Source organism: Amia ocellicauda, chromosome 2 (assembly GCF_036373705.1).
Source record: "Amia ocellicauda isolate fAmiCal2 chromosome 2, fAmiCal2.hap1, whole genome shotgun sequence".
NCBI classification, from domain to species: Eukaryota; Metazoa; Chordata; class Actinopteri; order Amiiformes; family Amiidae; genus Amia; species Amia ocellicauda.
The window spans coordinates 23940266-23956984 of NC_089851.1; the positions used below are offsets into that span (position 1 = coordinate 23940266).

At 33.8% G+C, this 16719-nt stretch overlaps 1 protein-coding gene across 4 annotated transcripts in view; it reads right to left on the reverse strand.

The window, feature by feature from the left end:
* Positions 1 to 16719, reverse strand: part of ctnnd2a (catenin (cadherin-associated protein), delta 2a) — a 315486-nt gene that overhangs the window by 237250 nt on the left and 61517 nt on the right. For 3 of the 4 annotated variants that reach the window (XM_066721567.1, XM_066721557.1, XM_066721537.1), the window contains exon 2: positions 1472 to 1584. In XM_066721567.1, the coding sequence (XP_066577664.1) occupies positions 1472 to 1584 (113 nt within the window). Of the gene's footprint in view, positions 1 to 1471; positions 1585 to 4766; positions 4972 to 16719 lie in introns of those variants that run through there. The other variant, XM_066721547.1, reaches the window with a different exon arrangement.

The following is a 16719-nucleotide window of genomic DNA, read 5'->3' on the forward strand; positions in this document are numbered from 1 at the left end:
TAAAACATGCTGAAATATTTAAATACTGAAAACATTTTTCTTTCTCAGCCTGACCTTTAATGTCTGAGTTTGTATGTTTAGAAATTATTATTAGCTTGTGGACAGCATGATGAAAATAATGTTTAGCCATTTATATAAACAGGTCTGTGCATTTCTTCAAGCTAAACACCACATATAGATTTATCAACATATATCCATAAACTCATTATTCCATCTTAGATACAATCTCATGAGTGCAATTGTACTGTATTGCAAATGTGTAACAGTATGTATTAAGTAGCAAGTTTATAATACATTGAATAATTTAATCAAAAACAATGGGGATGTATTTATTCTTTGGGTAGCAGAGATATTTTTAGAAGAGTTTAGCTAGGGGCGCACGAGTCTGGACCCAGGTGCTGCTTTCTCAAGCACTTAATTCCTGCCCCACTAAAGCGGTGCAAGACCTGCTCCTGTCATGTGGAAAGCATCCTGTGTAACCTCAGGTGCACCCCAGAGCAGCCTGCTCCGAGTAGAGAAGACAAACTTCTGCTCCACTGGTACTACAAATGTCAGCATTAGAGAGAGAACAAAACTGTTGCAAGGATATTCCTGAGGAGAACAAACTTATTCTGCTGTAACTTTCAAATGGTTGATTTAGAGAATTAAAGTTATGGATGTGTTTTTATTTTATTCTGAATTCATTTGAAAGCTATCCTGTGGTTTGTTAGGCTGTGTACCCAGGCACTCAGGGTTGCCAGAGATGGTAATTTAAATCCAGGGAAGTCTTGCTAAATTCACTTTTTCGTACATGTTTATCACAGCTTTGTGTATTATTACAACAAAACAAACAAACTCATTCATTACAAACAAATTACTTGTAATGGACTCAAAGTATTACATTCATCAGCATACAAATTAACCAAAATAACTATTACATTAACAATTAATCAAAACTAAAGAAAACACATTAAACTTGACCCTGCATTTCTATAAAAATGGAAAGCAAACTCAATTATTATAACAGTTTTTAACAGCCTTATGTATGCATGTATGTATGTATGTATGTATGTATGTATGTATGTATGTATGTATGTAAATAGTTGTAACCATTCACAGTTTTCAAACAGAAGCAACTGTATAGTCATGTGAAGAGATTTGTAGATTTTGCATGTATGTGCTAAAATGTAAGATTGTTCTAATTCACTTGCTGGTGTTCTTCTGTTGGGAAATGATAGCACATAATAGCATATGAACAAATATATTTGCATCAGTGTGAATATTGGAGTCAGATCTCAAGGAATATATATATATATATATATATATATATATATATATATATATATATATATATGTGTGTGTGTATGTGTGTGTGTATGTGTGTGTGTGTGTGTGTGAAAAAAGGGAGAGAACTTCAGAATTTAAATAAACTGGTTTATTAAATTAACATTCCTATGAAGCATGCAGAGGCTGATAAATGAGAAGTACATACCTAATGCTGCTCATGCTGCCAGTCTCAGATCCAAGCTTGCATCGCTCCAATTGGCTGGCAACAATCTGTCGTTCAGCTTCAAGTTCTCGAGTCAATCTCTCAAACTGCAGCTCCTGAAAAGTAGGCACAGACTCTGTCTCAGACCTTCAGTGCACATGCTTGGAAAACCCTCACCTGCAGCTGTCAGATAACATGGAGATAAACTGATATTCTAATATTAAAATCATATTTAGTTCCTTGCAAATGTTTATAAATCATTAAACAAGAGCAGAGACAACAACAAAATGTTCAATGTTATGGTTTCTCAAGGTTAGAAAGCAGATTTCACCTTAAGTAACATAAATTCAGTTTTGGGTTAGAGTAGTTTTTCTTTTTATTATATGCACAGCTGTAAACACCTACTGTCTCACGTTCAGTCAGTTTAAGAAAAAAAGTATACAATCTGTAAAACTATAATTGGCAGAGATCGACAAGTGTTGAAAATGTACACTCTTCAGGTCATCACAAAAGAATACACATGACACTGCTTTACATTGAATACAGGCAATCATATTTAGTTGCTCCACACAATTATATTCAGTTCCTGTTGCTTGGCAAGGATATTGAGTCTTACAACTAATTGCTCAGCTTGTAAACACCATATCAACGGCTCCATATGTATAACATTTAAATGCAAACTATTCAAATTACATAATCAACAAAAGGCATAGAAAAAAGCCTGAAGATTCCAGCTGATTGAACTGACTAAAGACAGGATGTGTACAAGTTTGGCTGGCATTCCATAGAAATCCAAGGGGAAGCAGGCAAAAGTTTACCGTCTTTACTCAGTTAACTCAGAAAACATGTCTTTACAGATTTTTTGGCTGCAGCAGTATTTATCAATCTCTGAAAAGATAGCAATAATACATGTGTTCAATTTAATGAAAAATAATTACTAAACTAAATAAGAATGAAGGCAATTGTATCTAATGAAGGGTGTGATTATGTGTAACTAAAACTACTTGTAATGTCTAATGGAACTATAGACCTATTTCACCAATACAGGTTTCACACGAAGTTTGTACCTCTTAAGCTTATTCAAAAACTGACCTCTGATTCGAATAGAATTCTGATTCAAAAATAATAATAACATGTATAGTATTCCATTATTTGTAAGTTACAATTTGGCCTAACCCTGAGTGCAAATAAATGATGCAGACTGATAAAACCATACTATATATCCATATACCTCTACACACTATCCCTTTATATTAATGGTTTCATACTGGTGTATAGTGAATTATAGAAAAGGCAATAGATAATAATAGATAAACAGAGCAACCTAAGCTTAAAAGTCATTATAGGATAACAAATTTCACATTTACTTTTCAAAATTTGCATACTTAAAATACACACAAATTTTGAATTAAAGTGGCTTAGACAGCTGTCAATAGCATGGCATGCTGTTTATGTGGATCTACGGGGATTCTTTAAACAATCAAAGTCTCTGGATTATCAGACTATTAGAAACTAAATGAGCAACAATTACCCTCAATCTTTGGTTCTGATCCTATATTGACAGCTTTTCCTGCTGAAAAAACACTTTCTTGGATCACAAAGCTGTATCCATAGTTCAAATAAACACATTACAAAGTTTCAAAACTATGTATGCTCAGCCTAAAAAACAAATGTTGGCAATATGATAACATATAGTATTGGAAATCTGCATTTTTCAATTGAATTTACAAGTAACCATATTTAAAAAATATTTCTGTTACTTTGTGAAGAGAATTGAAGAACTTCAGATCTCCACTGGTGAATAATGTCCATCACTGACATAAAGTAGTAGCCATAACACCAATTCAACCCCCCAAAACCAGACATAACCCAGGAAAAATATAATATTGAGAAATACATGTTTTGATTACAAGCTTTTCGAGGGCAAGCAATGCCAATACACTATTTTTAAAGACACAGTTTTAAAAGATATCCTAAAATGGACTGTAAATGTTACAGGACATGTAAGGGTTAGGAATTAGCATTGTGGGAACTGCAAAGCCAAACATTCTTACTATAAACTGGAACATGAAACTACATTTCACACCCTGCAGCGATGATAGACATTTAATATTGAGGCTCAGTGAGATATGGCAAAATATCGGCCAATTAAAAATAAAATGCTTGCCAGTGATAAAATAAAAGTTCAACACAAAATGTAGCATATGTCACTTTGGGTAGAGGACCAGATGATGAATTATAGGAGCATGCATGTTAAAACCTCCATAATGCTTTTATCTCAATAAAGCATTGTTATGATTGAGCATCTTCAATTTATAAACACAAGGAACAAGACACATCGAGTTAAAACTGGCTAATTGTAAATCACTACACGATGTCAGTGGACTATAATGCAGACAGATTCATTTAAAATTAGAAAGAAAAAATAATAATAATCAAACAGCTCTCTACTTTGGTATTAGTTTACAAGATACTTGGTTTAATTAAGGCAGGTCTAAAACAAATCAATATCAGACTGATCTATGCCCATGTGGACCGTATTGCACTGCAGGGGTTATTGATTTCTTCAGAAAGCAATTCAAGAACAGAATGAAATAATCACATCCACCGTGCCCCCAAACAAACCTCTCCTCCGGGTTCCCACACTCTGAAACTTGGCGATGAGCAGATCCCTATCGTCATCTATTTGAAAATTAGAGGTGCAAGCCCCCTGCGACTGCGTATCTGATGAAGTTTAGATTATCCACTTCAAGATCTGAGCCTCACAGCTGCATTATTCACAGTAGGACCATTTTAAACATAATTTGATACAACTCGACGCGCAACCTCTCTCTTTCCCTCCCTTTTTGGCGCAAAACACACTCAGAAGAAAACAATGTGCAGAGAATAAGTTCAGAGTATTTTGTCAAGCTTTACAAGACAAAGCTGAATACACCCAAACAAACACACACACACACATATATGTATATAAACAAAATTGCAAATGTTACTGAAGCAAAAAACACAAATAAAACAATCATTAACACTGTTTGTACATAAAGTAAAGTAAGTAAAAAGTAAGGTACAGACCAGAAAGAAGACAGTTCAGTGTAAATATTTGTGACAAGCTCTCCAAGTTTCTGTCTCTAAGTGTTTCGCACAGGCTAATCCTCAGGCAACAAAAGGTATTAAAAAAAAGAGAGATCAAAGTTAGAAACATAGCGCCTATTCTACAGTGTGCTATCCCACAATCGTTCCCTCTAGCAAATTAAACCACCTGTTTCACCCTCAACTGCCTGAGAAGAAGATGAAGATTTACCTGAACAAGGACCATACTCCAGATAAGGCATATGTACAGAATAGTCCAGTTTCTGCCACTTTACCATCCTTCCATTTACAGCTTCTTATTAAAGGAATTCTTGTACTCATTAGAGGAAGTGCAAACCCAGTAGTGACTGCCTTCAAGCAGCAAAGAATAAGAGTTCAGCCAGGCACAAAGGTCTCCATAGCAACAGTGAATTTAGACCCCCTTTGGCATTATTTATGCAACATTTCATCACAAAAGGACCCTCCCACCAGCCTGCCTGCCAAATCCTACCGCTCTCCAATCACTCTTCTGTCTGCTCCTCTGTTCTCTTCTCGTATTCCTAACACCATCTGCACTTCCCACAAAAAGGGGGTGTTTTGAGGAGCCTCATTGAAAAGCTGCGAGAGTGGCCGAGAATTGCAAGTGCTTTAAGTTTAAACAGTAAATATGTTTCCTTCCTTTGGTAAACTCCATGCATTGTGCACTCCGTGGATCTTCGGTGACTGCTCTGCTCTAATGACGTTATATCTCATATAGGCCTGCATATTTTATTATTTTTTTCCTTTGGTGGTGGGGGAAGGGAGGGGGATTTGCAACATGACTTATTTACTGATAAACAATAGTTACTAAAAGGTCAGAAAAGAAGTGTCATTCTTTTTAAAACACACTGTGGAATTACAAATGAAAGAAAAATAGAATGTTGGAATGATAGATAAAATAACAGATAAAATGTTTTATAATTTATGATTTAAGTTTATTTTTTTGTATTTGTTAGTAGAAAACAACAAACAGAAACTGCTTTCTATGAAAAAAAGTGATTCTAAATACCCTTGTTGTTAATGTTTCTACGTGAAATGAGGCATTTTGGAAATTCAGAGATTTTCCTGGTACAAAGGGTTTCTGTTTTATATTGCCAATTTAAGGCTAATAAAAGAAGGGTTTCAGATCTTTAGTTAGGAATAAGAAATTAAAAGTGAAAAGGATACTGACCTTCTTCTTTCAAGCTGGTGCAATCAGTAAAATCAGTAATGAAACTGGACTGATAAAAGGTTATGCACTTGTCTTTCATGCATACCAAACACCGTGCTTTACACGCTGACAATCAGCCTCAATCTCGGGCTCAGCAAGTTTATTTACCAATAGTGATGGAAAGTGATGTGGGCATACAGACACTCAGCCACTCAATTACTGGCTGATAAAAAGCAGCAAGAATGCAGCACACTGGGAAGCAATATGCTCCACTGCTCAAAATGTATGATTTCATAACATTCTTTCCATAATTCTTTTTGTATTTAATGGTTTCATTATAAACAGTCAGCAGTGTGTAACAAAACTGCAGAAAACACACAGGTGTATGCACTGCTCTCACTACTGATGTCACTGTTGCCATATTTCCTGCTCTTACTTAAACTACTCCTTTACTGCTCCTACATAGCATAGCTAAGTAGTAGCATAGCTTCTTTAACTAGCATAGAGTTGTTTATTAAGTCAAATACTTGTCTTTTAAGATATGGAGATACATTTTTTTACTGTGCAAAGAAATACAAGACAATACAAAATTACTCTCTAACACAACATGCCTGTCGACATCTGTTTCAAGATTAAATATAACGACATTAATTAATACATTATAAGCACTCTGTCTACTGAAAATACTTTGACCTTCTGCTTTTAAAACTGTGATGTGGGTGTAAAAGGACAGACTTTTTGCTTCAGTTTGATCTGCATTAACATTTTAACCAACATAAAATACTGCATATACATGTACTTTTACATATGCATTGTATATTGAGGTCAACATTAAATCTTAAACAGTATGATCCATATATGCTTTATATATATATATATATATATATATATATATATATATATATATATATATATATATATCATATATTTGAACAGTTAGTTATTGATCAACACAAATGTTTGAAAATTATTTCATTTGTTTTAGTGATTATGAAAGCACTCACTTCAATGTTTTTCAGTGCGAATCTGTAGGTGACATTCAAAAGTATGCATGATACAGGCCAGTTCATTAATGTCTATCTATTGGCTTCTAAAAACAATGTAATCAAAGAGTGAAACTGCAAAAAACAATTGTGCATTTCCAAACACATCCGAACAAAGTGGAACACAAAGAACAGAGCTGGCAAGCTGAATGGTCTTTGCATTTAAAGGCCCATTTGCACACAAATGTAAAAATCAGCAAAAAGTACAAAAAAACTAAACAAAACTTAACAGTGTAACAAATTATCAAATGTAAAAGTTATGTCAATTGGTGTAAGTACAATGATACTATTAATAATATACATGACACAATATTATATGAAGAGATTTAGTGAAATGTTTGAGTTCTTATTCTTGGTTTTTGTCTTTGTTAGTTTTCTAAATACCAAAACTACCTATTTGCTTTTTCCCCTCAATTATTACTAATGAGTGAAACTGAAATAAAATCTACTAGACTATAAAAGAGTTACCTAAATAAAAAAAATATAACTATTATAATATCAGATCATCACAATTTGTTTTAAAGCTACCAAGGGGCACAGTAACTTAAAAAAATAATAATAATACTTACTGTAGCTGCCATACATACAATGAACACATCTCATTGGATGTCATTGTGCGCAATACCCTATTATAGTTTATGCTGAGTATAATGGTTCGAGGACTTCATTACAGTGACTCCACTCTGTATCTGTACATCTGTTATACTGTACATGTATCACTGTCACTGTGAGTCAGTATGAAATATCCAAGACTAAATCTGATTTCTAAACAGCACTGGCGAACCAGACTTCTGTGGCAGAAAGGATTGCTTATAAAGGACTGACACATGAGGAAAGACAATTCCCTGCCAATGTATCCGTGGAAGATTACCTTCAAAATCATGAAGTATGCAGCCACCAGCAGGCTGACATGCAGATAGTCAGCTGAAGCTATGTTTACGGATCAATATGTGACATATCGTTAGGGACTGAACAATCTTAATATTGAAGACTCTCGCACTAAACTCAATAAATATGACCAGCCCACAGAACAGTACTGTGGCACACCTGGGAATGGGTATATGTGACATTAAAGTCTGTATTCTTGAATGTATTGTCCTTTTATGGGGTACACTCACTAACCACGTCTCGGGATGGAATAATACAGTGTTACGAGGCAGAGACAATTTAAACTGATACACTTTGTCCTTCAGATAGGCTGCTCCCAATACATTTTTGAGACAATCTGCAGTCTCTAAGCAGTTCCTTGAACCATGATTCATTTAAAAGCTTCTGACTACTATGCCAACATTTTAACTATTTTGTAGATAAAATGTATAATCTGTTATAAAAGCAATTGCTAAGTAATACCTGGTTATCACATAAGCGTGTTTTAACATTTGTTATATTAGCTTCATTTTTCCATAACTTCATGGAGCTAACCACTGTATGGTGTTTCGTATGCGGTAAGAAAGTATCATTATGCCATTTGTATCTATTTAACGTTTAATCAAAACACAGTCAGAATAACTCAACAGGATACTAACTAATTGACATAATATGTTATGCCTTGGTTTCATAAAATAGAATAAAACAGAGAGGATAGCATGTTTGATCCATGTGCTATTGTTTTTCAACAATTGTAATTCCCTTTTTTACATTTAACCCATCCATCCATCCATCCATCTTCGGAACCGCTTATCCTGGCGAGGGTCGCGGGGAAGCTGGAGCCCATCCTGGCAGGCACAGGGCGCAAGGCAGGAATACACCCAGGACGGGACACCAGTCCATCGCTGGGCAGCACACACACACGGCAGTTTAGAGAGACCAATCAGCCTAACCCGCATGTCTTTGGACGGTGGGAAGAAACCAGAGTGCCCGGAGAAAACCCACGCGGTCACACGGGGGTTACGTTTAACCACTTAGTTGAATTAACTTGTTATAAGATATTGTGAACTGAACATATTTTGCTGTTAATTTATATTTACTGGGATTTAATTTTATTTAATTATTTACTGCCTGCACTACATAAATTATTTGTATTAAGTAATTATTTAGTATGTCTGTCTACTTTTTTACCATATCACTAAAGGCCACTCCTTTTACTTCACATATCTGCCCTTTTAATTACTCTTCTACTGACATATTTTAACACACCATGTGTGTGTGATAATAGTTCCAGCAACCCATTGCCATTCAGATAAGACAATACCTAGTAAACTCTGTTTTTTTTTCATGTTGGTGTGCCGTGAGGTTGGTTTTTGGTTTTAGCAAAGTGTGCCGTGGCATTCAAAAGGTTGGGAACCACTGCTCTATAGCCTGTAATCTTAACCACAAGGTAACAGCTCCCACAACAAACAAGCTCTCTCAAATGAGCAGATAGCAGTGCCTTCCAATTAAACCTGCAATGTCATTTACATGTCTTTGCTCTGGCTGATTACATGAGAATAGCAGTGAAAGGGTAGAAGAACAAAGACTGAAAAATACAAATGCCAGACCCTAGAGCATTTCTTCCTCCACTGAAACATTATGTAAGCCTTAAAGGACAGTGTTATCAGGTTATATTACCAATTATAGTGCTATACTTCCAATACAAAATAACATTACCTTCCAGTTTTCCTACTTTCATATCGTTTCCCATTTCACATATGATGGAGGTTCAGGGGGTGCTCTTTATTACAAATCTAATATCCTTGGGATTCATTTATGCTTCACAAAAAAGAAAACAAGAAAAAAGTACACACAGGACGCTTGAAACAAACAAAAAATACAATGTGTGATCCAATTCAAAAGAGTTTCACTAGAAATGACAATTCCTTTATGAGAACTACCTCAAATCTACAGCTACCTAGATGTTTTATACTTGGATGTACATTCCTAATTACACATCAGATATGTGAATGAAGTAGGATCAAAAGCATACAACAATGACTGTCAGGCATGTTATTAATAAAATAAAATAAAAACGAGAAGATTTGACTTTTGTTTTTTAAAGGAAATCATGGAGAGCTTTGATTAAATAGAAAGGTACATTTTTAAATACATTGAAACAGTGTTATTGGACAGAAAACATATCAGTAATACATCATAATACAATGCTGTGAGCAGTAAATGTGTTTGATAAATACTGTCTATATTATAAAATGTCACTTTCAGTTTGAAAAAAATCCTAGCATACATAATTGAACAATTAATAAAGTATGCCTTGAAACTCAATCTCATTATTTTTTACCTGTTCTGGAAAATCTTTAAGAATTCTGTGCAGCTCAAGAGAAAGTAGTTTATCTTTATTCTATGATTAATAGCCTAATTAGGCCACTTCAAAAGTAAAGCTGTTTTTTTGCTCCTAACTCACTGCTTCACTCAAGCGTTCTTTCTATATAATAGCCAATTTACCAAATATATATAAACAGACAGGCCTGGACAAACACAATTTTTCCTCTTGCCAGGGAAAAAGTAAAAGTTGCATTACCCTTTGAACTGCCCTACCTAACAAAAACTCAGCACTGAGTGGTGCTACTTGCCCTCACTTATCTAGGCTGCCTTAGACCATCTTTTACTTATTTCGTACATAGATACTTTAAGAATGTAATTGTATAATAGTATGTTTGACTTTACATGAGTTGCTGTTAAGGGGGAAACCCATCTACACCCAATCAATTATCAGGGATATATTGGACACGATTATGTATTTGGTGTGCAGTTACTATGAATACCTAAAGGCAGATTAAACCTTAGTTACTCTGTTCAAAAGGGATGTGGAGATATGGTCTGATACATTTCACGAGGAGACTGAAAGTAAAGTTCACATTCAAAGCCATTTAGCCCTTTCGATATTTCTAAAGGTTTGGATTTCAGACGCTGCAACAATGGATGTATCTGACTTTTTAAACATTGAAGGAAAACCATTTGAATAAGTGTTCAACCCTTCTCTGGCGATGTCGCTTTAATCAGTGCTGACTCAGCTTTAATCCACTAATGATATGGGTGCTCTTGTGAGAGAGGGAGTAAAATAACTCAGTGAAATTAGTTCTTGTTTTTATTAATGTTCCTTTATTTATTTATGATTAAATGTAATACTTATAAGTTAGAAATATAGTAGACAAATAGAGAAATATAATATAGCCTAATACGTAAACATGATGATTAATTTATTGAATGTAGAACACCTGTCAGCATGTCAGTTGTTGGATATTTTTTAATGTGCTAATACTAAACTTTAAATAAAGGAATTTGAATCAAGCTAAAGGAAATGTAGAATAACAATGTATATATCAAACACAAGTCCCATACAGCTGTTAATTGGAAAATGAGAAAACTAATGATTGTCTATTCGGGGTATCTATGTTGGCTACTGTTCCACCACACAAACAAAAAACATCAGATGTCATGCTACTTTACTTAAGTATTTAATGACTCATTACAAAACATCACATCTGAATTTTAATAAGTAATCAATTATATGTTTCATTTCTATGTCTTCCCAATTAATTGGAAGTAAATCAATTAGGCCAAAACTCATTATTTTTGTTCTTATGCTGAAATCATCTCAGGAGTATATGGAAATGTAACTTGGTGAGAAAAGGGTAATGTTGTAAAAACACAATATGCCTTTTTGTTATATACATACCCCACGTCTAAGAATCAATATTAATTTAAAATTTGATACATTAATTCAGCATACTGTTCCAATAAAAATATTGGTCACACTGAAAATGGCAGAATGCATATTAGTGGGTTTTAAAAACAACATTTAGCCAAGCAAGCACAGGATTCCCTACTGTAGTCATCACATGTTTACATTTCTCATTTTAATCTGTGTATACAACCTGCTCTACAAGTGATTTTCTCATAGTTCCCAGGATTCTTAAAGGAACTGTGCTACTATGTAAAACTGAAAAATATATTAAATTGAAGAAAACAACAACGAACAATTATAATAAACTATTTTATTTATATTACTGTTCTCATTTTAACATGTTAAGTTGCATTAACTAAGTGCATAGATACGATGAAAAACAACACTCTGGGGGCTGATGAGGTGTAAAATATCACATTTCATAAAACATCCATAGCCTTTACACACACATATTATTTTTAATGTACACGGTAATCCTGAACTTTTACCATGAGCTTTTAACTTTTACATTTTACACTGACATGCTATTCCCCCAGGTTTTCACTGTGATTTACTGTACTGCAAGAGATCCTGTAGCAGATTTTCATAATAGCAGTAGTGCTGTCCATGTAAGCAGTTATTTTTGTATACCTTTATTGTCGATTATAGGATGAACGACTTCCTGCATCTGCATCAGCACTTGACAACTGTGTCTTTGAAAGCCCTAACCAGACAGATGCAATCAGGAAGGTTTCATACTTAATAACTCTGTGAGAAAACTGCACGAGTTGTTGCATGATGTCATACACCAGACTATTTCAATATGTTTTTAGTGCTGTGCTGACTAGTGAAAGAGCTGCACAGCACACTTAAGCCCTTTCTTGGCTATCAGTATATGATAACAGTCATGTAAGGAAAGCCTTGCAGTTTGCGATAAGTATCAACTCTAGTATTCAGCAGAAATATTTTGCGCCAGTTGTGGTTTCTGAACAAATTATAATAGTGTCCATACAGTCCATTTCATTATTATAGACAATTATGAATATAATTACACCATATCTGTGACATATGTTCAATACCAAAAAGTAACTTTTTATTTTGTATTACCATTGATCTGTGTTTTTTGTTTTAATCTTGCATTGTGGGTTAAATAAATAAACCAATAAGAATTGGATTAATGGAACTATTCCTGTAAATTGGGATTTTCATATTATAATAATAACATCAAGTAGCATAATGCTTAACTGCATTTTCATTACTTGTACTTAACATCAAGTCTTATGTAAAATTAAAATTAAGTCTAATACATGCAACCATAACCATCTTCTGTAACAAAATGTGCAATTGGTATTGATTGGTCGGAAGAATATTAATCAGTTAGGTGCATTTTTAAAGATCTTGGTACATTCAGCTCCAATTATTTTGGAGCTGAATGTAATACTATAGATATATTTGAGAAATGGCTTGTGTTTGCAAGCCATGTATTGCATTTCTGTAGGACATTTTTATGTAGATAACAATGTGCTTGCTTACTTACATTTCTAAAATAAATAAATAAATAAATAAATAAATAAATAGATAGATAAAGATGAAAGAGAGAACAGAGGAATCTCAAATAAGTCCATTCAGAGGTGGGTCAAGTAATTCCCTGCATCTGTACTTTAACAACAGAGTACAATTAATTTATTTGTAACTTGACAAGTGGCAAGACAGATCTATAATTGCATTATCCAGATCAAAAACTAGTGTATTATAAGGTTTCTTTTTTCTTCTGTGAGATAATGCAGAGCTCATAGCATTATAAGCTTATTGCCTTTCCCTAATATGTCTTCTTTAAACTGTACATCCCCGACATTTATTCAATGGAGCAGAGAAACAGAGAAAAGCCATCAACTGCTCCCTGAGATGACAAGTACAGTACAATATCACCTTGAAATGGCATAGACTAAATGCCATAAGAGAGATGTTCTCATGTGTAGCAAATAAACTGATTACATTTGACCACCGTGTAACAGAGTTCTGTAACAGTCAGCAAAAGCCGAAAAGCCTTTCCTATTGGTATTCCAAAATACTGTAAAGGCAAAGGCCAACTCAAACCAAAGAGATACAATATCTTAATTTTGATTATAAATGTCATAATTTGTCAATTAGATATTTAAGGGCTGTTAAGAAAAAGTGACCTTTTGGGGCATTATTAAAAAAAAAACATCATGGCAGATGTGATCATGCTTCTCTTCAGAACTAGACATTCACCACATATCAGATCAACATAACTGATTCTGTTTTCAAATGATCTATTATTTTGAAAAAAGAACAAATATTAATACAAAAGTTTACTGCAACTAAAGCCGCTTCAACATAAGCGTTCAAATCTGCCAGTTTAAAGGGAGTGGATGGTTCCAAGAGAAAATACATGACATTCTACTATATTAGTACAAAATGGAAAAATAAGCATGATTTCACAATATTGTCTTATTTCCTGTGGGGTTCTGCATCTGACAGTAACTGTAGAGGGAACCTTCATGTCAGTTTAGGGTTAATACTATTATATTAGTGAGCAATTTAAAATCCCAGGCACTGTGCAATTGAATTTGTTTTCCCTTTGTTTATCCTATACATATAGAATGTTGTGTTTCAGTAAAACAACCTTGTCTGATTTTCTGAAAAGGTAATTTGTGTGTGGAAGTAAGTAATTACAGAAAACAATATTCTTAATTAAAACAGTTCGGGATAGTATGAAATGATTTTTTTTAACACATGCAAATTAAAAAATATTTTACTGCAACTGGAAATTCTGAATGGGAAAGATGAATACAAGTAGAATACCAAATCTGTGATATGAACAGCTAGAATTCAACTAATGAAAAGTGCAATTCATAGTTTAATACTTCACATAAAAAATGACTGCTCTTATTATTATAGGTCACAGAATGAATAAAAGTGAACATAACTTTTCTGTGTCTAGTACTGAAAGCCATGATTTTGACAGAATAAATAGTTATTTCTTTTCCACTGAAGTAATAATGTGATCTCAATTGCAGTTATTTTTTAATGGTCATATCAGATGCAGCTCCATGATGGTTTTAACAATCAAGTAGTCTGTCTGTGCTGTGCTCTCCCAACACTTTTAAGTATGTTCATTAAGACAGAGATTTATACCAGAACACACATCCATGCAGTGGCATACAACATTTTTTTTGTATTCCGTTGATGTTAAAATGAATAAAGATAAGACAGGAAATATGCTTCATAAATGGGAGACACAAGAAAAAGTAGATGTCTTTCACTGCAGATAAATGTGTCATTCACAATGGAAATGGGTCATGACAAGGACTCGTCTGGGACATTTGCTTTGAATAAGTGAGAAAAAGAACCCACTCACTCAAAGGCAACTACATGAATCTCAGTACCCTTTAAACTGTAGTAAAAAACAAGATTAAAGCCCGATTTTACATTAATACAATACATATTTTACCTTGCATTTACACTAATGTTTTTTATAGAAACAAAAACACAATACATATCAGTACTCAAGATTTCATTCTGAACTGAGAGAGTATGATTTTGATGTTGGCAGTACCTTCACAATTACCATTTAAAGAATGTGGGTGTCTTCCAAAGCATTGTTTTTCTCTCTGCTGGTTTACAACGATTGTGGCGGGAGTACTCTCTTATCATGCAGTATGAAAATGTTTTACCCATATAAATGATTATAAAACGTGTTAAAGATAATAACTTTATAATTGATACTTCTATGGAAACAGTTCATACTTTGAATAATTCAGTTGTTTTATGGGACAGCATGTGCTTTACTTAATATATATTGAAACAGAAAAGTTTCAGCGTGAATGCTTTTTGGGGTAATTATATAATCTATAGTAGTTTAAACCACTTGCACTGAATGCAGAGATAATATTTGTTTATTTTCTTCTGAAATGCTTTACATCCACCATTTAAGTACTAGCATTATTGGGGTGGCATAAGCAGAAAAGCTTAGCAACATTATAAAGATTGGGTTAGCTAGATTGTAAATCATTGTACTGTATTTCAATGTATTCGGCCAATAGGGGTTAGCTCCTTTTGAAAACTGCCATGGCGACTATAATAATTGCAAGAAGTCAGGAACCCATTTGTCATCCAAAAGAAAGCAACAGTTGCCAAAGTGGGTTCTTCATCACTACAGAGCCCCCTTGACCACAGGTATTTCATTTTCTCTTTTTATTTTTCAATATTAGAAGACGTAATGCAAAACAATGCTGGAGCTGAGCCGTGTACATTACAATTACCATTAGTATTGTGCTCTTGTTGTCCTTGTTCTTGCTGCTGCTGCTGCTGTTGCTTTGCAGAGAGACTTACATGAAAATTGAACTCAAACAACCAGAGAACTAAACAGCAAAAAGTTAATACAAATCGGGAAAAGGAGGAACACATTTGCAGAGATACACTTGTTTTCCATGCCCTTGATGCTTCACATGACACTGTAGAAAGCCTGCCTGATATAAAGAAAATCCACTAAGCCTGAAGACATTGGATTCAGGAATGCTGTATATTTAGCATCTGAATTGCATTAGATCATACATTAACATAATTATTGATATTATTCTATCTATGCTAAATTATATTAGCAATACATTTCCATATTCCAGAGTACATTAATCTAATGCAAAAAAATAGCAATGGAATAAAGAATTTACACTGTAAACACATAAGTCCTGATTTTCCAAAACTTGTCTATTACCCTGATTTAGAGTAAGCAAGCTACGTTGACTGTAATGTATAGTTCTTGCAGTTTTGCAAAAGAACAAGGTGGAATTGTTCTGCATAACAAGTGGAACACCCCATACATAAATGTCCAGCTACACACCACACCCCATAATAATGATACAGTTATGGGTGTGTGAATCAGTTACTGGAGAATATATAGTGTGAATGAAAAAAAAGGTTTTGTGCATGGACATATAAGTGAAGTGTAACTGCTTTTACTGTATTATGTTTCTCATCTGCTTCTTATGAAATACATACATACATACATAACAGTATAATCTGTATTAAAAATGAATTAATGAAAGTGTGGCCACATGACTGGGAACAGGACACTGAGAAAGGCTGGAATTTTTAAATTGCCTTTAAACAGAAAGACATTAACACACAAATGAAGCATTACACCTTTGTCGAGCAGAAAACTGGAGCTTAATGATTTCCCTGTTGTAATCTCCAACCACTCACTGCACACTTGAGATCAGTAGGATGAATAATAATAATAATAATAATAATAATAATAATAATAATAATAATAATAATAATAATAATAATTAATAATAATAATAGCTGTGATACACTATTATTATTATAGTAA